This window comes from Suncus etruscus, chromosome 9, assembly GCF_024139225.1.
Source record: "Suncus etruscus isolate mSunEtr1 chromosome 9, mSunEtr1.pri.cur, whole genome shotgun sequence".
Lineage (NCBI taxonomy): Eukaryota > Metazoa > Chordata > Mammalia > Eulipotyphla > Soricidae > Suncus > Suncus etruscus.
In genome coordinates this window covers 6,242,693-6,266,897 of record NC_064856.1, presented here as the reverse complement: position 1 = coordinate 6,266,897, position 24,205 = coordinate 6,242,693, and the positions used below count along the sequence as shown (strand labels likewise).

The 24,205-nt window shown below is 46.2% G+C and overlaps 1 protein-coding gene and 1 long non-coding RNA gene across 2 annotated transcripts in view; one reads left to right on the top strand and one right to left on the bottom strand.

The window, feature by feature from the left end:
• Positions 1–5,933, top strand: part of CDS2 (CDP-diacylglycerol synthase 2) — a 72,747-nt gene extending 66,814 nt beyond the window's left edge. Inside the window, exons 10-13 of the mRNA XM_049779270.1 lie at positions 1,664–1,816; positions 3,106–3,225; positions 3,620–3,723; positions 4,900–5,933. Coding sequence (XP_049635227.1) covers positions 1,664–1,816; positions 3,106–3,225; positions 3,620–3,723; positions 4,900–5,035 — 513 coding nt within the window. The 3' untranslated portion in view covers positions 5,036–5,933. The remainder of the gene's footprint in view (positions 1–1,663; positions 1,817–3,105; positions 3,226–3,619; positions 3,724–4,899) is intronic.
• The window catches only part of LOC126017529 (uncharacterized), a 47,578-nt gene extending 23,752 nt beyond the window's left edge, over positions 1–23,826 (bottom strand). Inside the window, exon 1 of the long non-coding RNA XR_007498894.1 lies at positions 23,796–23,826. This is a non-coding gene — a long non-coding RNA (uncharacterized LOC126017529). The remainder of the gene's footprint in view (positions 1–23,795) is intronic.
• Positions 23,827–24,205: the final 379 nt, after the last annotated feature.

Genomic DNA, 24,205 nt, shown 5'->3' with positions numbered 1-24,205 from the left:
CTGACTCAAGATAGTTTCACTTTTGAGGCCACTTTATGCTATCAGTAGTTCTCAGTAGCAAGGACAGTTGAGAACTGGGGCCTGAAATGTCAATTCTTTTTTTTTTCTTTCTTTTTTCTTTTTTGGTTTTTGGGCCACACCCGGTGACGCTCATGGGTTACTCCTGGCTATGCGCTCAGAAATCACTCCTGGCTTGGGGAACCATATGGGACGCTATTGGGGGGTGGTGGTGGGGGAATCAAACCACAGTCTGTCCTAGGCTAGCTCGGGCAAGGAAGACACCTTACTGCTTGCACCGGCCCTTGAATTTTTTTTTGGTTTTGGAGTCACACCTGGCAGCGCTCAGTGGTTACTCCTGGCTCTATGCTCAGAAATCACTCCTGGGAGGCTCGGGGGACCATCTGGAATTTGAACCAACCTTCTGCATGCAAGGCAAATGCCTTACCTCCATACTATTTCTCCAGCCCATATGTTTAAGTAATTTTTAAAATGTCAGCTAAATTATGTCTCACATAATATTTATGCTACAACCCTTAATTTCCCGAAAGCCTCCTGGACAGGCAACCAAGGTTTTTTCAGGGCCTTAATGTCTGTGAGTACAGGTTATTTTTTTCAAGCATCTTTTTTTTTTTGTTTTGTTTTCGTTTTTGGGCCACACTTGGTGACACTTGGGGTTACCCCTGGCTATGTGCTCAGAAATCAGAAAACCTGGGATGCCAGGGATCAAACCGAGGTCCATCCTGGGTCAGCCGTGTGCAAGGCAAACGCCCTACCACTGCGCTAACGTTCTGGCCCCTCAAGCATCTTTTCTTACAGGTGATACTTTTTTTTTTTTTTTTTTTTAAACGTCCTCTCTGTGAGTACAGACTGCTTTGAAAAAGTTCCTGTAATTGCAGACAGCTTTTAAAAAAACCCTCCCTTTGGCAATTAAGGCCTTTATAAACTTGGTGCTTTCCTAGGTCTCACGATTTGTTAACAGGGGGATGCAACAATCTACCACATCTATGGGACAGGCTTTGGTGCTTGCCTGTGGGCAATATTCTGGCAGTTGGAGGGCCTGTTCCTGGACCCTGACATTTGGTCTTTCCCATTTCAGTCTCCCATTTTAGTTGCTTCCATTTTCACTATTCTCTAGCAGACCTTCTACTCTACTGCTCTTCCATTTTAGCCTGAGAGAATGTCTGTTCTCCTCCTTAGAACACAACCAAGAGATTTCCCAGACAAAGCTCCCCCAAATGAAGAGATGCTCTTGGTAGTTTAGGATCTGAGAGGTTAAGAGTATGTGAGACCTTGGGCGGCCATGAACCCTCTCCTTGTCCCCCCAGTTCAAGTCAAACACACATAGATTACATAGATCCAGCCACCCACAAGGACCATGCACCAAGCACCTCATATCACACACCACATCACACCATACCACACTACACATGCACCACACACCACACCCTACATCACCCCAACTACACACACACACACTTCTCTCTCTCTGTCTCTCTCTTTCTGTCTTTCTCTTTTCTCTCTCTGTCTCTCTCTTGGTGGGCAGCTGTACGTAGCAAGGTGAAAGGCCCACAAGGGACATGGCCTGCCCAAGGATGTGCCTCTGAGGTAAAATTGTTGGAACAGCTCCCCCTTTACCTCCCTCTTTTCTTTCCTCCCTCCTCAGCTGTCCTACGTGATGTCGGGGTACAGGTGCTTCGTCTGCCCTGTGGAGTACAACAACGACACCAACAGCTTCACTGTTGACTGTGAGCCCTCGGACCTTTTCCGTCTACATGAGTATAACCTTCCTGGCGTGCTCCAGTCAGCCATTGGCTGGGTATGTGCCACTTATGTGGGGTGGCTACCCAGAGGATCTACTGTAATAGTGCTCTGTGTCCCCACACACTCGTATTTTTCTTTTGTGGGGATTGTGAGAAGGATTTGGCCCTTCTTGGCTTTCTTTGGCTCCCCTTGGCTCTAGTGGGGTGTTGCCTTGCGCAGTGATTGGAGAGCCATGTAGTGCCAGGATGGGACCTAGTTCTTTGGCATGCCAAGCATGTCTTCTAGCCCTTTACCCAGACCTACTTGCCTTTTTCAATTAATTCTGGGTCACACTTGGTAATGCTCAGGACTACTCTAGCTCTGTTCTTTTTTTTTGGTTGTTGGGTCATATCCGGCAGCACTCAGGGGTTCCTCCTAACTCTACACTCAGAAATTGCTCCTGGCAGGCTCAGGGGACCATATGGGATGCCAGGATTTGAACCACCATCCTTCTGCATGCAAATTAAATGCCCTGCCTCCATGTTATCTCTTCGGCCCCATACTTCTAGCTCTGTTCTAAAGGACCACTTCTGGTAGTATTCAGGGGACCAATTGTGTGCCAAAGATCAAACTGGGCTGAACTGTGTGCAAGGCAGGCACCCTATCCCCTGTGTTCTCTCTCCAGCTCTGCCCTTTTCACTTTGTTGACTTTTGTCCCACTGATAGAAAAGCCTGGTGTGGTTGAAACCATTGGTGGTTCAGCTTGTGGAGGACCAGTGACACCAGTTCAGAGTCATTGTATCCTCAAAGCCATATATTTACAGTCTACATAAGCCTTATTGAAACAAATTTTTATTAAATATATTTTTTGTTGTTTTGTTTTTTGGACCACACCCAGTGGCACTCAGGAGTTATTCTTGGCTCTGTGCTCAGGAGTTAACTCCTGGCAGGCTCAGGGGACCATCTGGGATTGAACATGTCAATCCATGTTTAGCCATTTGCAGTGCAAATGTCCTACCCACTGTGCTTTTGCTCTGACCCCAGATTTTTATTAAATCTTGACTTTTATAAACACACTTCTAATACCATATACCGAGATGGAGAGTGCATAACATGCTTCTACTAAATTTGATGCTTATGTAAGGGTGGATTGCTTCGGTGGGTCTAGGAGGATCAGACATAGACATCATGAGATGGAACCTAGGTCTCCTGTTTATAAGGCACTTGCTCAGCCTGTTGGCCTGTCTCTGTTGTCCCATTGGTGTTTTTTGGTGGGGAAATAGAGTTAGTTTTATAAAGAGTCATCTGTGTTAAAAGTTAAAAAAGGCTGAACTTCTGGGTGCATTTACTTTTCTGTTTTCTCAGAGAACAGTCCGGATGTACCCATTCCAGATCCACAGTATCGCCCTCTCCACTTTTGCCTCACTCATCGGCCCCTTTGGGGGGTTCTTTGCAAGTGGATTCAAACGAGCCTTTAAAATCAAAGTAAGATTTTTTTCTGCTTCTCTGGTTCTTTCCCAGCCATTCCATCGTCCATCCGTTTTCTGTCTGCCTTCTGTTCCTTTCTGCAAAATATCAAGCTCTCAATCCTGCTTGTGTATCTTTTCACCATGTGTGAATTTTCTGGGGTCACATAAGAAGATGTTTTCTAAGATAATTCACTGGTTAGATGTTCTGGTTAATGTATTTCTCATCTTCAAAAGAAAATGACCTTATCTTATTAAAGCCAGGCATTTGAGTTGGTGCTTGCTTCTCTCTCTGTCACCCTTGGTTACTTGTTATCCTTAGTTGGAGTGATTGAACATTGAGTGGGGTCCTTAGCCTGGGCATGTGTGTGTTTGACCCAGCTCAGGCTCATCATCTCTTTCCCTGCCCACAGGACTTTGCCAATACCATTCCTGGCCACGGAGGCATCATGGATCGTTTTGACTGCCAATATCTTATGGCCACCTTTGTCAACGTCTATATTGCCAGCTTCATCAGGTACTACACCATTTAGTTTAAACTAAGCTAGGGTGAAATTCTGCAATTGCACTTTTTAAAAAAAAAGACTTTATTTAAACACTGTGGTTTATAACCTTGTTCATAATATAGTTGTTTCCTTTTGGGGGGTGTGTGGTTTGGGCCATACCTGGCAGCGCTCAGGTTACTCTTGGTTCTGAGCTCAGAAATCGCTCCTGGCAGGCTCAGGGGAACAAATGGGATGCTGGGAATTGAACCCGGGTCAGCAACATGCAAGGCAAACGCCTTACCACCGTGTTATCTCTCTGGTCCCAATATAGTTGTTTCTGACATTCAGTGTTCCTGTGCCAATCTACCTCCAATGTGACATTCATTTCACTATTGTTCCCAGTTTCCCACCCACCCCTTAAGCCTGGCCCTTTAGCAGTCACGAACTAATTTATTTTATATTGCTTGTTTCAACAAAATGGCTAATGGAATTATCAAAATATGTTCAGTAAAAGAAAATTTGTGAAAATTGTTATACCTCACAGTGGGGCCATTAAAAGTCTGAGGATTTGTGGCCAGTTTGTCTTTGTTTATTGAGCTTAATTGGCTTCTCTGCTACTTCCCCATCAAATCTGGTGTGCTCCTCCTGGGCTGTCAGGATTGTGGATGTGGAGGTGTCACAGGACCACAAATATGGCGGAGAGCTCTAGGAACTCCAGGATCAATAGAACTGGACCAATGAGTTTCAGCAACTTGGCTTAGCTTGCATTTCTTCTGAGATTACTGGCGGAGCTGTGAAGCTGAGATTTGGTTTACATTGCAGTGGTTCTATATCTCGCCTTTTTTTTTGGGGTGGGGGGAGGTTGGGGCTACACCCAGTGGCACTCTGGGGTTACTCCTGGATCTGTGCTTAGAATCACTCCTGACAGGCTTGGGGAGCCTTATGGGATGCCAGGAGTCAAACCTGGGTCATCTGGTGCAAGGCAAACTACACCCTATCTGCTGTGTTATCACTCTGGCTCTATATCTCGATTTTAAGGAAAAGCTTCCCAAACTCAAATGCAGTGATTGCTGGTTTCCATTGACCCAATGCTGTTCTGTCTCTGTGGGTAGAGGATACAGAGGTGGATTGTCCCTGACCTCTGGATAACTGGGCCCTCGACATTGTGGAGCCCTGGCTTTATGCTGACCCTTCATGTTCTTTTCCAGGGGCCCTAACCCGAGCAAGCTGATTCAGCAGTTCCTGACCTTGCGTCCAGATCAGCAGCTTCACATCTTCAACACACTCAAGTCTCACCTGGCTGACAGGGGGATGCTGACGGCTGTCACAGAGGATGACGAGTAGGGGCCAGCCACACTGCCAGAGGAGGAGCATGTCTGGGTCAGGGCCAGCCCCCCTATCTATCCACTTAGACCAGGATGAGGCTTCAACACTGTCTGTCCTTTTTCTTTTCTTTTTTTTTTTTAAAGAATACTTTTCTTTTGGGGGTTAAAATTTTGTAAATATTTTATGTGCTAATGATTTAGATTGTGAGTCAGCTACAGCTCTGAGTCCAAAATAAGTCACAGAGGTAAAACCATTTTGGTTTTTAACAGCCCAGAGGACAGTGGCGCCCACCCTGAAAGTGTCTGCTGGGGGCTGTGAACAGTTCCTCTGTGTCTGACCCCCCAGGATACCCCTCCCTGGTCACTGCCCGGAACAGGAAGGAGGTGCACAGCTTGGACGCCTCTGCTTCTCCTGTATTTCTCTCTCCTTCCTGCCTGGGAGCTACGAAGAGGCAAGCTTTAGGGATGGAGACCTAGATGTCAGATTTGCATTCTCTACCCAGGAAATCTCGCAGAGCAGAGAGCTCTGCTTAGTGAGATGGGCTTGCCCACTTTCAGCCCAGACTGAATGGAAGATGGTTCTAGCGTTTGTTTTCTTCAGGAAACCCTGGATACTTATTCCTTGTAGCCTGGAGCAGAGACCTCCCTCTACTACTTCACATGTCCTCAGTAGTTCAGCGCTATAGGCGAGCCCTTTCCCCACAAGGGTAGGCCCAGCGCTTCCTTGCAGCTGGGCCAGCTAACCGTGTCTTTTCAGGGGCAATGCCATTCGCATTTGTGCTGTAGACTTGTTGCTGCTGATCCCTTCCAGGGGGCTTTCCCAGGAGCAGAAGCAGGGGGCCGATACATACTTCTTGCCCCTTCCCCGCCTGCCTCACCACCCCTATAGCTGCTGTGTTGTATATATCTTACTCTTAGAGTGTATATATATATATATATATGTGCTTTACAAAAAAAAGTCACTTAATCCTGTATTTCAGTCATACCGTGACTTCTTCACTGAACCCAGAGTTCTACTGAAAGCTCTGGAAAGCCAGAATCACTCAGAAGTTTGATTGTTGGGAGATTCAGTGCACGTTTTTTTATATAGATGGAGACCAGTGTAATCTAGTCTGCCTTTTACTGAGGGACCTTTTTTTTTTTAAAAAACAAAACAAAACAAAACAAAACAAAACTGTGATTTCCCCCCTCCCTTTCCTAAGAGGAGTGAAGTTGCCTTTGAAAAGAGCAAATTCTTCATCAGGACAGTGAGCAGGGGAGCACTAGAGAGAAGTACTTGGTGCCTAAATGTAAATTTTTCCATGTCAGGATTGTTTATGTTGCCAATGAGGGTGTCATGACTTGCTACCGAACCATGGCCTGGTGGTGCTAGTCCACCTGGCGTTTTGGGTTTTCTTTTTTCTCCTGTCTTCCTGCTCTCAACAGTCAGCCCCAAGCACTGCCCCATCCAGCCCAGGACAGCCCCTCTTCACAGCATGACTGCCATATACACATAACTGTGCCATGGTTCCTCCTCTTGTACTTTTACATCCTTTCAAGTGCAGGTTGTGTTTTCTGTCCTTCACAGGACAGTGTCTATGCTTGGGGTGTCGGTGCTGGCCGTGTGGCCCTCTACAGGGCAGATTTTACACTGGGCTCTTATTCCTCATTCCAGTGTTCTGGGATTCCGGCCATGCAAGGAATCACCTGAAGTTGTCTTGGGCCTAGGGTTGGAGCCTGGCACCAAAAAGCACTTTCAGGTCTTTTAGAAATGCGTGTTTTGAACATGAGCTTCTCTCTTGTCAATAAATTAAACGATGAAGTGATTAGTCATGAATCTACTCTTTTTTTTTTTTTTTTGGTTTTTGGGTCACACCTGGCAGCGCTCAGGGGTTCCTCCTGGCTCTAGGCTCAGAAATCGCTCCTGGCAGGCTCGGGGGACCATATGGGATGCCAGGATTTGAACCACAGTCCTTCTGCATGCAAGGCAAATGCCTTACCTTCATGCTTTCTCTCCGGCCCCTTCTTTTTCTATTTTTTAATTTTAATTTTTTAATTTTTGGGCCACACCCACCTGGCGGTGCTCAGGGGTTACTTTTGGCTCTGCACTCATAAACCACTCCTGGTGGTGCTGGGGAGACCATACAGGATGCTGGGGATCGAACCCTGGTTGGCCGCTGTGCTAGCGCTCCGCCCGACCTTTTCTTAGCAGTGGAAGCATTTTACTTTATGCATTTTGCTCTTCTACCAGAAAGAGAAGAATATAGACAGATATTTCGCTAGATAAGAACCAGAAAAGGATGAGCATTGAGCATCAGGTGCCGGAGAGAAACCTGTGACCTTTTTGAGACCTTGTGGAGCGACAGAATAGAGGTGGAAAAGGCTGTTGTAAAGGGTTCCTGTAGCTATTCTAAAAGGAACAGCCTTCTGGGATGAAAGAAGGGGCTTGGTTCTCCCAGCCAGAGACAGGAAAGTCCCCTGGTTTGTCTTGCATTACTTCCTTGTGGGTGTCTTGGGGGGTCCTATGGAGCAGGAAGTGCTTGGTCCATCCAGCATCTAGGAGGTGCTCCAAAGGATCAGGGAACTTGATGGAAGGGGTCATTGCTCCAGGAGTCCCGGGGTGCTGTCCACTGAAGAGGGAGTGTGCTCTAGCACTGCTAGCAGATCTCAGGGACCAGCTTGGCTCCCCCCACGCAAGCCCTCTGGTGAAAGAGGAAGCATTTCTGGCACCAGCTGCAGGTAGGCATCTCCTGTGTCTACAGTGCACAGGGCTTTCCTTTTTCCCTTGGGGAAACATTTCACCTGATAGGCAGACTCTGGGCAGTTTTAACCTTCATCTGTGCATCTCTCTATGAACGGCATAATGCTTCCCTCCCCACCCCGATGAGAAATAAAATGTGACTACAACCGTGTCCCTGCCCTTGTCGTGAATTCAGCCGCTCCCTCCATACATGGTTTTCTGTTTGCCATTGGATTTCGTTTTCATGGATGGAGTTCAGCCCTGCCGAAGCGAGTTTGGCTTGGCACTGTTAATCCTGTGCACCGGGAGCCAAGCTTGTTGCCTGCCCTGTGTTATTTCCAAGAGTTGGGGTTCCCTGTTAGGCTCAGCCCCCTATCCCCCACCATAGGACTAGTGCACTGGAAAGAAGGGACAGTGCACTGGAAATCTTTTATGTACTGCCATCCAGCTTGCGGAGCAGGATGGAACCGTGATGGATATTCTTGCCAGACAAAAATGGGGAGTTCAGAGTTCAGCCTGATGCAAACCAGGGGTGCTGCAGGCTGGTGTACTCTGCTCCTCACTGCGACAGGGCCTCCCTGACCATCCTTAGCGTCGGAAAGGAATCCTTTATCTTCACTCCTGAAGGTGACATTCTCAGGGCCAGTCTGGGCCTTCTTTCCTCCTGGGTGTTTATTTTTAGCCTGTTACATGTTCTGAGCATTGTGGTAGATATGAGTGTCACATATATATATATATATATATATATATATATATATATATATATATATATATATATATATATATATATATATATATATGTATATGTGCTTGCAAGGCAAACACTGCTGTGCAAACACTGTCTCCGGGCCTGAGTGTCACATATTTACATGTATTTATTCTCAGTATTGTACAATTCGATCATGTATGTTATTTCCTTTTTTGCCCAGTTACCATGTATATATATATATTTGAAACTATTTTATGTTAGGGACAAAATACAACTTATATCATGATACAAGTAGGTTTTGAGACCATTTTTAGGATGCACTTTTTTCCCCAGTTGACTTTTTTCTCCTATGACAGACATATTTATTCTATAAGATTCCAGAAATCTAAAGAAGACAAAACAGATCCTGTGATCTGACCCTCCTTGTCTACTCTGAGCCCTTGCCAATCAGAGGCATATCTCTGGTATTGACAGTGATGGGTGAATGTGTGTGTGTGTGTGGGGGGGGGCAAGAGTCGGGATGACGTAGGTAAGGATTGTCACTGTTGGGAAGACAGCTTTGTCCCCTAAGAAATCAGCCAATCACGTAAATTCATTTCTCAGAGTGGATTCATGCCTATGGGCATAGATTCCTTATGGGAATGGATTTCATTCTTAGGAAGATAGATTTTTGTGGGAGTAGGTTTCATTCCTCAGTGATGCTGGGGAATCTATTTCTGTTGGATTAGATTTCAGTAATACTAGAGTAGATTTCTCCTCCTCCTCCTCCTCCTCCTCCTCCTCCTCTTCTTCTTCTTCTTCTTTTTTGTTTTTGGGTCACACCCAGCAGCGCTCAGGGGTTCCTACTGGCTCTAGGCTCAGAAATCGCTCCTGGCAGGCTCCGGGGACCATATGGGATGCCGGGATTTGAACTACTGTCCTTCTGCATGCAAGGCAAACGCCCTACCCTCCATGCTATCTCTCTAGTCCCTCGAGTAGATTTCTGTGGCAGTAGATTGATTTCCTTTCTCTGGAGTAGATTTTCTATGACTGTCATTTCCTTGGGGTAAAATGCTCTGGGAGTAGATTTTGTTCCTACCAGGGTAGATTTCTCTGACAGTAGATTGTAGTCCTACTTAAGGAGATTTTATTCCTGGGGTAGATTTCTATAACACTAGATTTCATTTTGGGGGCAGATTTCTGTAGGGGTAGATTTCATTCCTTAAAAGGTAGATTTCTATGGCAGTAAATTTTGTTTCTAGATTTTATTCCTGGAAGTTTTCTATAGATTTCTATAGGAGCAGATTTCACTCCTACCAGGGTAGGTTCTCTGACAGTAGATTTGATTCCTGCTTGAGTAGATTTCATTCCTGGGATAGATTCCTAAGGGAGTAGATTACCTTCCCCTGTCCAGTCGTTGCCGAAAACTCCTTTGGTTGTACTGAATTGTTAGCAGCAACACTTTTTGTCTTTGTCTTCAGAAGACACCACTCTGACATGCTGCTATTGTGCCCTGGGGAAAGGGGCCTGTGTAGAAGGACTAATTTTACTTGGGCACAGGGTTGTGTTTTTTCAAAGTGCAGGCTAGGGAGGAAAGGCCAAAAGGTGGATGTCCAGAGGCATGTGTGGACATGTCTCAAGGCTCAGTGAGGTTTGCAGCAGAAGCTCTGAAAGAGCACCTGGGCTAGCCAACAGCTTCCTGGCAGGTCATCATACTAACACCATCTTGATTTACCTTGACCTCCCTCCACACTGGTGTCCAGCTTTCCCACTTTCTCCTTCTTCTCCTTCTCCTCCTCCTTCTCCTCCTCCTCCTCCTCCTCCTCCTCCTCCTCCTCCTCCTCCTCCTTCTCCTTCTTCCTCCTCCTCTTCCTCTTCTTCCTCTTCTTCCCCTTCCCCTCCCCCTCCTCCTTCCCCCTCCCCCCTCCCCCTCCTTCCTTCCTTCTTTTTTTTTGTTTTTTGGGTCACACTTGGCAGCGCTCAGGGGTTACTCCTGGCTCTACACTCAGAAAATGCTCCTGGCAAGCTCTGGGAACCATATGGGATGCTGGGATTTGAACCACCCACCGTCTTTCTGCATGCAAGGCAAATGCCCTACCTCCATGCCATCTGGCCTTCCCTCCCATTTTCATCTTGCTTTCCTGATTTAGTTTCCCCTGTTCGGTGTTGGCTTAGGGCTATGACCTCTGAAGGGTGCTGAGATTTGTACAGGTGATTTGTACAGGAGCCTGGGTTCAATCTCTGGCATCCCTTATGGTCCCCTGAGCCTGCTAGGAGTAACCCCTGAGCACCACCAGATAGGGTCCAAAATCAAAAAACAAAACCAAACCACTCAGGTGGCATATTTATTTTGTTTTTATGGGCTACATCTAGTGGTACTCAGGGTTTACTTTTTGCTCTGTGCTCAGGGATCACTCCTGGTGGGGCTCAGGGCCAAGGATTGAATGCAGATCTAAAGTATGCAAAGCAAGTGTCCTACCCACCAGGTTATGTCTCCAGCTCCTCAATTGGCTCTCTCTCTCTCTCTCTCTCTCTCTCTCTCTCTCTCTCTCTCTCTCTCTCTCTCTCTCTCTCTCTCTCTCTCTCTCTCTTTCCCTCCCTCCCTCCCTCTCCCTCTCCCTCTCCCTCTCCCTCTCCCTCTCCCTCTCTCCCCCTCTCTCTCTCCCTCTCTCTTCCCCCCCCTCCTCCCTCCTCCCCCCCCCAACCCAGGTAATGCCTCACTGTTAGTACAACCAGTTGGCTTGTGTTTTCTGCTTTCCTGAAAGTATTAACAGGCTTAAAGCAAGACTGATGATGTGGGTGTTCATGTTGGATTTGGGTTCACAGAGGACCAGAGAGTTAGTGAGGGGGAGGGGGAGGGAGGCGACTTAAGGAGAAAGGGATGAAATTGAGTACAAAGCATTTCCTTAACTTGGTTTTCCAGTTGCTAATGTAGCAGTGGGAGGGTTAGGGGATGCTTCCTTTGAAAGGTGTTAAAAGGAAAAAAAAGGGCTTTGTGGCTGGGAGATAACCCAGGGAATAGTGATAACTTAGAAGCCCTGGCTTGACTGCTTTTTCCAGGGGCTAGTGGAGGGTCAGTCCAGGCCTACAGGCTCATTGCTGGCGTTTCAATTCAGGGTTTAGCTCCCAAAGGAAGTAAGGCCCCTCACAGGAGCCATGAGAACACAGCTGTGGAGGTGTTGAGCAGTTGACTGTGGTCCATAGGGCCCTTGGGACTTTGTGGACTTGTCTTGGGCAGGCCCGGCTTGCTTTCCTCATCATTGCTGCTAATGGAGCTTTGCAACTTTGCACCGGCAGAGAAAAGGGCTCCCGGATGTAGAGTCGGGACCATGTGGGCCTCGGACTGAAACAGACCTGCAGTGGTCTCCAGGCATGCAGGCTCCACGGAGTTCTCCCCAGGTCTGGCTGAGTGTCACCCCATGACGATTGTGTCCAAGTGGAACTGTGTGTGTTGACACTGCTCTTGTTTCTCTCTCTCCTTCCCAAACACCTATTTCTCACCTTCTTTTGGTCCCTCTACCAGGTTTTTCTGACTTGGTGCTGAGGAACCCCAGAGCAGAGAGGGAGATAATGTCATTGAGCTGGGTCTGCTCATGTGTTCAGATCCTTTCTTGATGTGTTCCATTGAGATCTTCCTTATGGCATGTATGTGACAGCTTTACATCATGCCAACATCATTCCCCGGCTGGGTGTCTGGACGCTGACTGCAAGAGACATTTGAGTGGCCTCAGGCCAGTGCAGCTAAAGGACTGATACATAGAGAACAAGGCAGGGATGGGACACTACTTTATGCTCCTGTCCAGCTAGAGGCGCCCCAGGAGACAGTCATGGGAAGAGCAAAGTGAGGGCCAGGGGCCCCGAGGTTGATGAGAGATTCAAAGGACCAGGAACTGGGTCAGAGGCACATCCTCAGATCAGGAATGATGGGTGGTGTTGCTGTGATTCCAAGAGTTTATCTTTATGGCTGTTTCATACTTTCCAGTATAGGAAGGGAAGAATACAGTGGTAGGACAGTCTTGAAGTCTTGGCTACCATATTGTTCTTGGGTGAGTGGACCCAGCTCTAGCATGTCCCCCAATGCCATCTATTCTGAGGTTTTATTCAATGGGTATGTTCTCCAGAACGTGAAATCGTCTGCCACCTCTCACTGCGGAGTCCCAGGCCAGCCCTCACTGGGGAGTCCCTGGGCTCACCTTCACCATTGGCCCATGCTCACTCCTAGGCTTTCTCACACTCACAGCCTGTGACTGAGTCAGGTCCTAGCTTCAGACTGGCACACTCGGAATAGCTCTGGGTCCCTGGGGCCATCTATCCGGTCCTTTGAGCCTCCCAGCAAGTGTTTCTGTGTTCTGGACCCACAATGTGGTATTTCACTGAGTCCACGTATTTATTGTTTGCCATGGCCCAGGTCTGATCAGTGCCGAGTAATAACACATGCAATATTGTACATTAGAAAGTGTGACAATGTTTATAGACCTGGATGCTCCTATTACACAAATAAACGTCAAATGAAATTCTGGCTTGTGTGTGGTGTCTGATGTGGGTTAGGGGACAGAGGTCGGTTTGAAGTGTGGGGTAGTGAGTTATCTAGGACCAGGGACACTTCCCAGGACACTGCTGACCATTCCCTGCTTCTAAAGACTCCTCTGCCCATGACTATTTTTGGGGAAGGGTTAGGTGTTTGGGCCACATCTGGCAAGTGCTGAGGGCTACTTCTGGCTCTGTGCTCAGCAGTGATCCTGTTGGTGCTTGGGGAATCATATGTAGTAGAGGGGACTGAACCAGGGTTGGCTGTGTACAAGGAAAGTACCTTACCTCCTGCACTATATTTTGGGTCCCTGCCCTTGTTTTTTTTGCAACCCTTCTCCCAGACTTACTTTCCTTGCCTGTTCCAATTTAGCAATCTTTCTGAGTGTCTCTTCTCCGGCCTGGCCACTAGGTGGAGGCCTTCTGCTGATCTTTTCCCCTACCCTCTGGAGTCTCTCTCCAGGATTCTCATCTACTCTTGGGACTTGGATACCACGTTTTTATGTGCACAACTCCACATTCACTTCCAGAATTTGCACGGCTATACCCAACCCCTGGGTGTTTTCTTCTCTGACCTCAATGCATTGTTCTGCCTTTACCCAAGGCTGTTCTGCACTCACCAACCCTGACTTGACTTCTCTGCTTTCAGCCTGCTCTGCTAATGCCCGCTCTAGCTGGGGTGAGCCTTCTCTGCTTGGAACATAATTTCAGAGGGGCAAAGGCAGAGAGGCGAGAATAGCAGTAATCCAGGTAAGAGAGGATGGCTCTTCTGGAGTTGTGCAGTGAGAAATGTCAGGTCAGAATTTGTTGAGGAAGGAACGGAGAGGATAGCACAGCATTTGCCTTGCACACAGCTGATCCAGGACAGACAGTGGTTCGAATCCCGGCATTCCATATGTCCCCTGAACCTACCAGGAGCAAATTCTGAGCGCAGAACCAGGAGTAGCCCCTGAGCGCTGCCAGGTGTCCCCCAAGAACCAAACCAAAACAAAAAAGAATTTGTTGAGGAATTCTGTATGGTATGAAAGGACAGCCTTGAAGTTGGTGGCTGGGACACCTGCAAGTATGGGAATACTGTATTTCAGAGCTGAAGACAGCAATGGGAGGATAGTACAGTGGGTAGGGTGCTTGGCTTGCATATGCCACCTGGATTGATTCCTGAGTTCAGAGCCAGGAGTATCTCTCTGAGCATCACCAGGTGTGGCCCCAAATCCCAATATAAAAGGGTGTGTTTTCCAAGTCAGTGATCTTCAGGCTTTGCTGCACATTACAGTCAACTGAAGCATCCCAAAACTCTCTCTCTGGACAAGAGCGATAGATACAACAGGGTGTTGTGTTGGCCTTGGCATGCACTGACCCAGGTTCTATCCCCAACATCCCATGTGATTCCCCAAGCATTGTCAGAAGTAATTCCTGAGTGCAGAGCCAAGAGTAGTCTCTGAGCATCACCAGGTGTGTCCCCTCAAAACCCACAATACCCCAAAATTCTTATTGTTCATAGACTGAAGAGAATATAGCGAGTAACACACCTTACAGCCAGCCCAGGTATATTAGTTCTCTAGAGCATTGCCAAAAGTCACCCTAGCATTGATGTATTGCACTAAACACCCCCCCCCCCTTGCACTCATTTAACATTTTTCTCAAATGTCTTACCTCCGCCACTCAAATTTCCCAAATATATATATATTTTTTTGTTTTGTTTTTTGGTTGCACCTGGCAGCGCTCAGGGGTTACTCCTGGCTCTAGGCTCAGAAATTGCTCCTGGCAGGCTCAGGGGACCATATGGGATGCCAGGATTCGAACCACCGTCCTGCATGCAAAGCAAACGCCTTACCTCCATGCTATCTTTCCGGCTTTAAGTTTCCCAAATATTAACATTTTGCATTTGTGTAATTATTCTCTCCCTGTTTCATGCTCAATTTTCCCAACCCAAATTGTATACAATGTTTTTTTCATTGTTATGTAACCAGATAGAAATTCTCTTTTGGTTGTTTTTGGTTTGGGGGCCACCCCCGGATGGCGCTCAGGGGTTACTCCTGGCGGGCTCATATCCGGACCATATGGGATGCTGGGGATGGAACCCGGGTCAGCAGTGTGCAAAGGCAAACAAATGCCCTACCCACTGTGCTATCTCTCAGATTCCCCCCCCCCCCCCCCGATAGAAATTCTACCCTGATCCCATTTACTGCCCTTCATAGCAGCAAATGATTTTGGCGGGTGCAGTTGGAGTGGCATTGCAACGACTTTGAGGTCCAGAACTACCCTCTCTGCCTCACTCTCCACCTGGGAGTATCTATCCCTCCAACCACATCCCTCACCCCTGGAAACTGCACACTGAAAGGCCAGAACATCCTGCACCTCGGTACAGGTGATAGTGCTGTGATGTGGCCAGCAGAGGGCAGCAGTGGGACACAAGCGAACTCAGGAATTTGGGGTGAGCCCCTGTTTGATGAAACTGGGCTTTTAAAGCTTTTTTACCACCTCGACTCTTCCTAGAGAGTTGTTGAGAAAATAGGCCAAGCACATTTCCAGTACTTTGTCATCACTCACTAGAAAATTTTATGTCTTATAACCCCCTATGGTCTGAGGAGTGAATTTCTGCAGAATGTTCCTGAAGGCTTCTGAAGGCTTAAGACGCTTAAGACTCCAGGGGAGGCAGGAACAGGAAGGGCCACTGCAGCTGGGGTTGCTGAAAAGAAGAGTCTCAGGAAAAAAAGGGGAGTGGAGGGATAGAGAGGGGTCAGAGCTCTTGCATATCAGGGTGGGTCAGCCATCTTGCACATGGCTGACATGTTTGATCTGCATCCCGTATGCTGCCCTGAGCATTGCCAGGAGTGATTCCTGAGTGCAGAGCTCAGAGTAAGCCCAAGCACCCCTAGGTGTGCCCCAAAAACCAAAAATAAAGGGAAAAAAAGAGAAAGGGGAGTGGAACTGAAATTCTCACGGTGCTAGGTTTACTTACCTTGGGCACCCCAGGGCCATCAAAGCTGAATGTTTCACTTACCTTCACATTTAAACTTTACATTTTATTTTACTTAACATGGGACACCCCAAGGCAGACAGAGGAAGTGGGGTTTGCAGTGCACAGAAGGTGCTAGAACCTCCCTCCCTCACCATGTTCCTTCATCTATGAAGGAGGATGGGGCTGTGGCTTGGTCTAGTAGAGCCTGTGCCTCCCATGAGGGCCTGGATTTGATGCTGGTCCTAATCAAGTAAGTCCGCAAAGGTAGTAATGGTATGTTTTCCATGAGATTGGAAGAACACCTGAGTTTGACTCTCAACTCTCTCACTGACTGTGTGGCCTGGTGGCCACATATTCAACCTTTCTGTGCTTCCATTTCCTTATCTATGAGACCATGGTCATCACAGTATTGCTGTGAGTTAAATTTAAACAAACGAGAATTTGGATTACATGCTAAGTCTACTGGGACAGGACAGAGCTAACTTCTAGCCCCAGTGAAATTTAGAATTAAGGGAACTCCTGTAATGTCTGGTGCCCCAAGCACAGGGGGGTGTGCAGCCTCCATCCCCCACTTTTTGTTATATTGGGCCACACTTGGTAGTGCTACTCCTGGCACTGCATGCATGGATTACTCCTGGCAGGCATTAAGGGTGTGTGTGTGTGTGTGTGTGTGTGTGTCTGGGTATTTTGCATACAAGGAAAGCTTCCTTCCCAAGGGCCTATCTGTTGTCTTTTTCTTCTTGTGTGTGTGTGTGTGTGTGTGTGTGTGTGTGTGTGTGTGTGTATCCTATCTGTTGTCTTTTTCTTCTTGTGTGTGTGTGTGTGTCCTATCTGTTGTCTTTTTCTTCGTGTATGTGTGTGTGTGTGTGTGTGTGTGTGTGTGTATGTGTGTGTCTGGGTATTTTGCATACAAGGAAAGCTTCCTTCCCAAGGTCCTATCACTCAGGCCCAAGCCTGTTGTCTTTTTCTTCTTGTGTTAACGAGCTTTCCCAGCAAGGCACCCTGCCCCCATTCTACCCACACTGCCCCTGCTTGGAAATCAACTCTTCTTAGGAAAGACCAATCCTGTGGGAGTCGATCCTGCTGCACAGGGCTGATAGCTTGGCTGAATTTGTCCCTGTTATCTTTGTTTTGACATTCTCTTTTTCTAGCATTTCCTGGGTGTCAGTGTGCTTTGGTTTGTAGCATAACAGTCGTTCCTCTTCTGCCCACTAAGTGCGATGGATTTGCATGTTATTTGCATATGTTAACTTCCTCTGTGAAAAGTGCTTCCTGTCTACACCGGAGTCTGGAGAGCTAGATTTGAAGTTAAAGAAAGGACCCACTTTTTTTGTTTGTTTGCTTTTGGGCCATACCTGGAGGCGCTCAGGGGTTTCTTCTGGCTCTGAGCTCAGAAATTGTTCCTGGCAGGCTCGGCGGACCATATGGGATGCCAGGAATCGAACTGGATCTATCCATCCTGTGATGGCTGTGTGCAAGGCAAACACCCTACCACTGTGTTATTGATCAGGGCCAGAAGGCCCCACTTTCACTTACACACCCCTTAAGCGGTGGCTTTAAGTTGGCCTTCTTCATAAGCAGGATCCCATGTAAGGCATTGATTTGGAGGTGAGTTTAGGACAAATGCACAGGGGGTGAAAGGAAATGAAAGAGACTAGTGGACTGTGGCAAGGAGGCTGCTGCTGGTGGCCACTGGGCCATATTTCTTCTGCTGAATCTTGGGAGCCAGCAAGAGCACAGACCTCAGAGCTACCCCACATAGAGATAGAGAGTCCAGATTGGGGTGGAGGACTCACCCAGCACTGCCTAATATTTACTGCTGTCTCTGCCTTCAGGAATCACTCTTGGCAGGGTTCAGGGATTATCTGAGGCACTACAAATCCAACCCAAGGTTTGCCACATGCAAGGTAAGCTCCACACCTGCTGTATATTCACTCTGGCCTCTGGACATCTTTTGTTCAGGGGGTGCAGTTCTGGCCACATCAGGTGGTGCTCAGGGTTTATTCCTGATTCTGTATTCAGGGATGACGCCTGGTGGTGCTGGGGATTAAACTGGGGTTGACTGCATGCAAGGCAAGTGCCTTAAGTCTTTACCATCTCTAGTTGTGGCATCTTGATATTCTCTAACCACCCATCAGGAAAACCTTGGCAAAACCAAAAGGTGCTTCCTGCATATGCTTTTATTGTTGAGTCTGAAGTGAAGTTCTCACCATCAGCAGTTAGCAGTTTCTTTCCTTGCAATAGGGCTGGGCTTCCACCTTCACCTAGATAGTGCTGATTGTTCAATGAGAATTTGAGAGAGAGATGTACTCTCAGCCACCAGTTACCTGATGACTGACAGGCAGAGACACAAATTGTATAAGTAAGAACGTTCCCTCTTCCTGGAACTTCTCTCAAAGAGCATGGAGGAGATAAAACTGACACAGGCTCCAATGGCCCACTAGGCCTGAGCATGCTCTTGAATGAATTATTTTTCCCCTTCAGCCATTTAGCATACAGATGTGAGATCTTGGTACTGTTACAGGGAGTAGGTGTTTGCCTTGGATGTGGCCAACTCCAGTACCACAGATGGCCCCTGAGCACTGCCAACAGTAATCCTTTAACCAGAGCCTGGGGTGGGCCCTGAGCACAGCCTAGTGTGGTCTCCAAATAAACAACAAACAAATGTTATGCCTCTGTGGCCTTGATTAGACTGGCTGTGTGGACAGACTGTGGAAAAGCTGAATTGCCTGCCTGGAGACAAGGTTAATTTGAAAAGAAATAATATCTTCCTCCATTCCACACCTTCATGCTTTATGGGGAGCCCCAGAGAGCTGAAGCCTGTGTCCTGCCCTCATCTTCTTCGACCATAGCATTTATAGTAGTTAACCCAAAGACCTTAGGCTTCTGGGAGGGGTGGTGGGAGAAAACATGCATGGGGGGGATGCAGATCAGAGGAATTTTGACTTTCCTTCTTTAGTGCTTCTCTCTATTTAGCCAGCTCAGATCAATGCTTTGCCTCAATGATATGAAGAATATTGGGACTGGAAATGTAGTACAGGACGTAGAGCTCTTGCCTTGCCTGGATATATATAGTGGTCACCAGAGCACCAGAGCATCATGAAGAGTAATTCCTGAGTGAAGAGCCAGATGTAACTATGCGGCATTAGTGGATATGCCCCCCCCCCCAAAAAAAAGATATGAAAAAACAACCATCTTAATATGATATTGGAATTATATATGTAAGGAATTATATATAATATAGAATTATATATATGGATTATATGTATGGAATTTTATATATATATATATGGAAATATACATCAGTAGTAGCATTGTTGACCACAGTAGCTCTATAAAGATAGAAAAAAAACCCCAAAGAGTTCTGGTTGTTTTGGGTCATGCCAGGTGGTATAGAAACTCTGGGCATTTGTTAAGAGTCTTCGATCTTCAGGCTTTTTTTGTCCCCTGGGAACTCAAAATTAGTGTCCCCTCCAATCACCATTGAACTAAAGGAGATTTTGAGTAATTATAAGGGTAACATCAAGTTAATGCAAATGATACTGTAGCTAGAGGGTTTCATCCAGGTACCTACTACAGGGTTGAGAGATCTAGAAGTTTATTTGGTTGATGCCTTTGAACTGAATGCCAGAGTCACTGAGACACCAGCCTTCATCAAACTCTAAAGCTCAGCTTAAGGTGAAATGAAAATGGAATGGTCTAGAATGTGACGCCCATTCTCTTTTTCCTCTGTCTCCTTTGGAGACTGATGTATTACTACCTCCATTGATACTTCTACCAATTGACTAACAGAAGAAATAGAAAGTGAGAATTGCAGAAATAGAACCAATGTAGGGTTAAAACCAGGTCTGCTATAAGAAGATGTCACTTTTATCTCTATGAAAATAACTGCCTAAAGAAATATCTATAGTTTGCTTTTCAGGTAGATAGAAATATCTAACTGAGTGGCCGGGCGGTGGCGCTAAAGGTAAGGTGCCTGCCTTGCCTGCGCTAGCCTTGGACGGACCGCGGTTCGATCCCCCGGTGTCCCATATGGTCCCCCAAGCCAGGAGCAACTTCTGAGCACATAGCCAGGAGTAACCCCTGAGCGTTACCGGGTGTGGCCCAAAAAAAAAAAAAAAAAGAAATATCTAACTGAAATTCTTAAATATATATACCAACGTTGTCCAGAAAGAATTAGAGGCTCCAGGACCCAGAAGTTACCATTGCTTTCATTTTGGAAAATATACAGCTAGAGATCCCTCCCTCCCTTCCTCCTTCCCCCAAGCTATGTGTTTATCTCCAGAAACAAATGATACCAGTTTGCATAACTGACTCTACAGGCACATTTGAATACTAAGATGGAGCTAGAAAAAAATAATATAGCAAAGAAAAATGCAAGTAGGGGGTTGTTAGAAAAGCTAAAAAGGAAGATTTTGATATGCTTCCAGTTCAAGCACTGAAAATCCCACCAGATTTGCAGAACTGTCATTTGAAAAGTGAAGAATCTATAATAAATATGGTTCATCAAGAGAAATGTCACATTTGTTATAGTTTTTGTAACCTTCCTACATTACTTTTTATTTTGTACATGTTACAGGGGTATTTCTTAGTCTTCCACCTCTCCAGTATGCATCCCACTTACAACAGTCACCCTTCCCCCTCTAAATTTATTTATTTATTTATTTATTTATTTATTTATTTATTTATTTATTTATTTATTTATTGGTTTATGAGCCACATCTGGTGGTGCTCAGGGGTTAGTCCTGACTCTGCACTCAGGAGTCCTGGTGGTGCTTGGAGGCCCAGATGTAATGCTGGAGATTGAATCCGAGTGTGCTTGCTTTTTCTCCTGCAGTCCCTGTCCCCTTAAGGTTTGAAACTTTCTCCTATTCACTTTTATTTTCCATTTATTGTGTAGAAGAGGTAGTTGGTTGCTTGGTCAGCTCTTTTCTTTCTTTCTTTCTTTCTTTCTTTCTTTCTTTCTTTCTTTCTTTCTTTCTTTCTTTCTTTCTTTCTTTCTTTCTTTCTTTCTTTCTTTCTTTCTTCCTTCCTTCCTTCCTTCCTTCCTTCCTTCCTTCCTTCCTTCCTTCCTTCCTTCCTTCCTTCCTTCCTTCCTTCCTTCCTTCCTTCCTTCCTTCCTTCCTTCCTTCCTTCCTTCCTTCCTTCCTTCCTTCCTTCCTTCCTTCTTTCTTTCTTTCTTTCTTTCTTCTTTCTCTCTCTCTCTCTCTCTCCCTCCCTCCCTCCCTCCCTCCCTCCCTCCCTCCCTCCCTCCTTCCTTCCTTCCTTCCTTCCTTCCTTTTTTTTTTTTTTTCGTTTTTGGACCATACTCTGTGAATCTCAGGGGCTCCTCCTGGCTCTGTTCTCAGAAATTGCTCCTGGCTTTGAGGACCTTATGGGATGCAGGGATTGAACCCAGTCTATCCTGGGTCAGCCACCTGCAAAGCAAACTATCTACTGTTGAGCTATTGCTCCAGCCCATAACTTTCTATTTTCAGTTATGCTTTATAGCTCAAAATCTCCATGGAACTCCCTAATCTTGTATCACTTGCACACTCTTTCTATTTGAGTATTCGAACAGTGATGCTGTGAGTTCAGGCAGAATCTTTACCCCAGTTTTATAGTTTATTGTCAGTATATTATATTGCATATGTAAAAAACCATTAAAAATTTCAAATATCGGGACCCGGAAGGTGATGCTAGAGGTAAGGTGTCTACCTTGCAAGCGCTAGCGTAGGACGGACCACGGTTCGATCCCCCAGCGTCCCATATGGTCCCCCCAAGCCAGGGGCGATTTTTGAGCGCATAGCCAGGAGTAACCCCTGAGCGTCAAATGGGTGTGGCCCAAAAACCAAAAAAGAAAAAAAATTTCAAATATCTAGGGGCCAGAGAGATAGCACAACGGTAGGGTGTTTGCCTTGCAAGTGGCTGACCCAAGACCAATGGTGGTTCGAATCCCAGGATCCCCGATGGTCCCCCGTGCTTGCCAGGAGCTATTTCTAAGCAGAGAGCCAGGAGTAACCCCTGAGCACCGCCAGGAGTGGTCCAAAAACAAAAACAAAACCAAAATGTTTTCTTCAAATATCTAAATCTGATTCCATGCCCTGGTAAGTTTTTGCTTGCTACAAGGACTTGGGATGTGCTAGCATACTCCCTATCTAGGAGTCTGCTTTCTCTGCTCTCCAAATACCAGTGGTAATGATTTAAAGAATGAAAAGTATCATATAAAATCATGGTGGCCCTTTACCTTTTAAAATGACATGATTCCCCAAGATACCCAATGTATAACAAGCTAAATTCAAAGGGATCTATTACACTGGTAAACCCAAGGCCTATGAGTGCAGGTATGAGATGCATGCTGGGAGCTATGGCAGAGGGAGGGCAACACTAATGGTGGGAAAGGCCCTAATTAACAGCACTATGCACCTGCAATACAATTGACAACTGTGAAAGTCTTGTAATTCACATTGGTTTCAATAAAAAAAAAAAAACTAAAAAAGTTTTTTTCAAACATCTTTTTTGTTTTTTGTTTTTTTTTTTTTTGGTTTTTGGGCCACACCCAGCGTTGCTCAGGGGTTACTCCTGGCTGTCTGCTCAGAAATAGCTCCTGGCAGGCACGGGGGATCATATGGGACACTGGGATTCTAACTAACCACCTTTGGTCCTGGATCCGCTTCTTGCAAGGCAAACCCTGCTGTGCTGTCTCTCCAGGCCCTTTTTCAAACATCTTTAAAAAGAAAATAGTGAGATATCATGGTGACCCGACATAATTATTTACTTATGGAGTTAGGTGGAAGAGAGAAGTAGTGGGTTGAAATTGCCTTTGTGGAAATTTTCATTTGAAATTGCCTTTGTGGGAAATTTTCATGTTTGCTTCCTTTTTGGAAACAATAGTTAAGAATTAATTTAAGGGGCTGGAGCCATAGTATAATGGGTAAGGCATTTTTCTTGCATGTGCCAACTGGAGTTTGGTCCTTGATACCCCAGAACAGGGGTCCTCAAACTTTTTAAGCAGGGGGCCAGTTCACTGTCCCTTAGATCATTGGAGGGTCTGACTATAGTAAAAACAAAACTTATGAACAAATTCTTTTTTTTTTTTTTTTTTTTTTGGTTTTTGGGCCACACCCATTTGACGCTCAGGGGTTACTCCTGGCTATGCGCTCAGAAATCGCCCCTGGCTTGGGGGGACTATATGGGACACCGGAAATCGAACCGCAGTCCTTCCTTGGCTAGCGCTTGCAAGGCAGACAGACACCTTACCTTTAGCGCCACCTTCCCGGCTCATGAACGAATTCTTATGCACACTGCATATATCTTATTTTGCAATGAAGAAACAAAACAGATACAAATACAGTATGTGGCCGGCGGGCCATAGTTTGAGGACCACTGCCCCAGAAGTTCCCTGAGATCCATAAGGATAGATTATTTTTCTTTCTTTGTTTCTTTGTTTGTTTCTTTGTTTGTTTGTTTCTTTGTTTGTTTCTTTGTTTGTTTGTTTGTTTGTTTGTTTCTTTCTTTCTTTCTTTCTTTCTTTCTTTTCTCTTCCTCCTTTCTCTCTTTTCCTTTCTTTCTTTCTTTCTTTCTTTCTTTCTTTCTTTCTTTCTTTCTTCCGTCCGTCCTTCCTTCCTTCCTTCCTTCCTTCCTTCCTTCCTTCCTTCCTTCCTTCCTTCCTTCCTTCCTTCCTTCCTTCCTTCCTTCCTTCCTTCCTTCCTTCCTTCCTTCCTTCCTTCCTTCCTTCCTTCCTTCCTTCCTTCTTTCTTTCTTTCTTTCTTTCTTTCTTTCTTTTTTTTTGGTTTTTGGGCCACACCCGGCATTGCTCAGAGGTTACTCCTGGCTGTCTGCTCAGAAATAGCTCCTGGCAGGCACAAGGGACCATATGGGACACCGGGATTCGAACCAACCACCTTTGGTCCTGGATAGGCTGCTTGCAAGGCAAACACCGCTGTGCTATCTCTCCGGGCCCTCTTTCTTTCTTTCTTTCTTTCTTTCTTTCTTTCTTTCTTTCTTTCTTTCTTTCTTTCTTTATTTCTTTCTTTCTTTCTTTCTTTCTTTCTTTCTTTCTTTCTTTCTTTCTTTCTTTCTTTCTTTCTTTCTTTCTCTCTTTCTTTCTCTCTCTCTCTCTCTCTCCTTCCCTCCCTCCCTCCCTCCCTCCCTCCCTCCTTCCTTCCTTCCTTTCTTCCTTCCTTCCTTTCTTCCTTCCTTTCTTTCTTTTTTTTTGGAGGGGGGCACACCCTATGAGGCTCAGGGGTTACACCTGGCTATGTGCTCAGAAATTATTCCTGACTTGGGGGACCATATGGTACACTGGGATTCG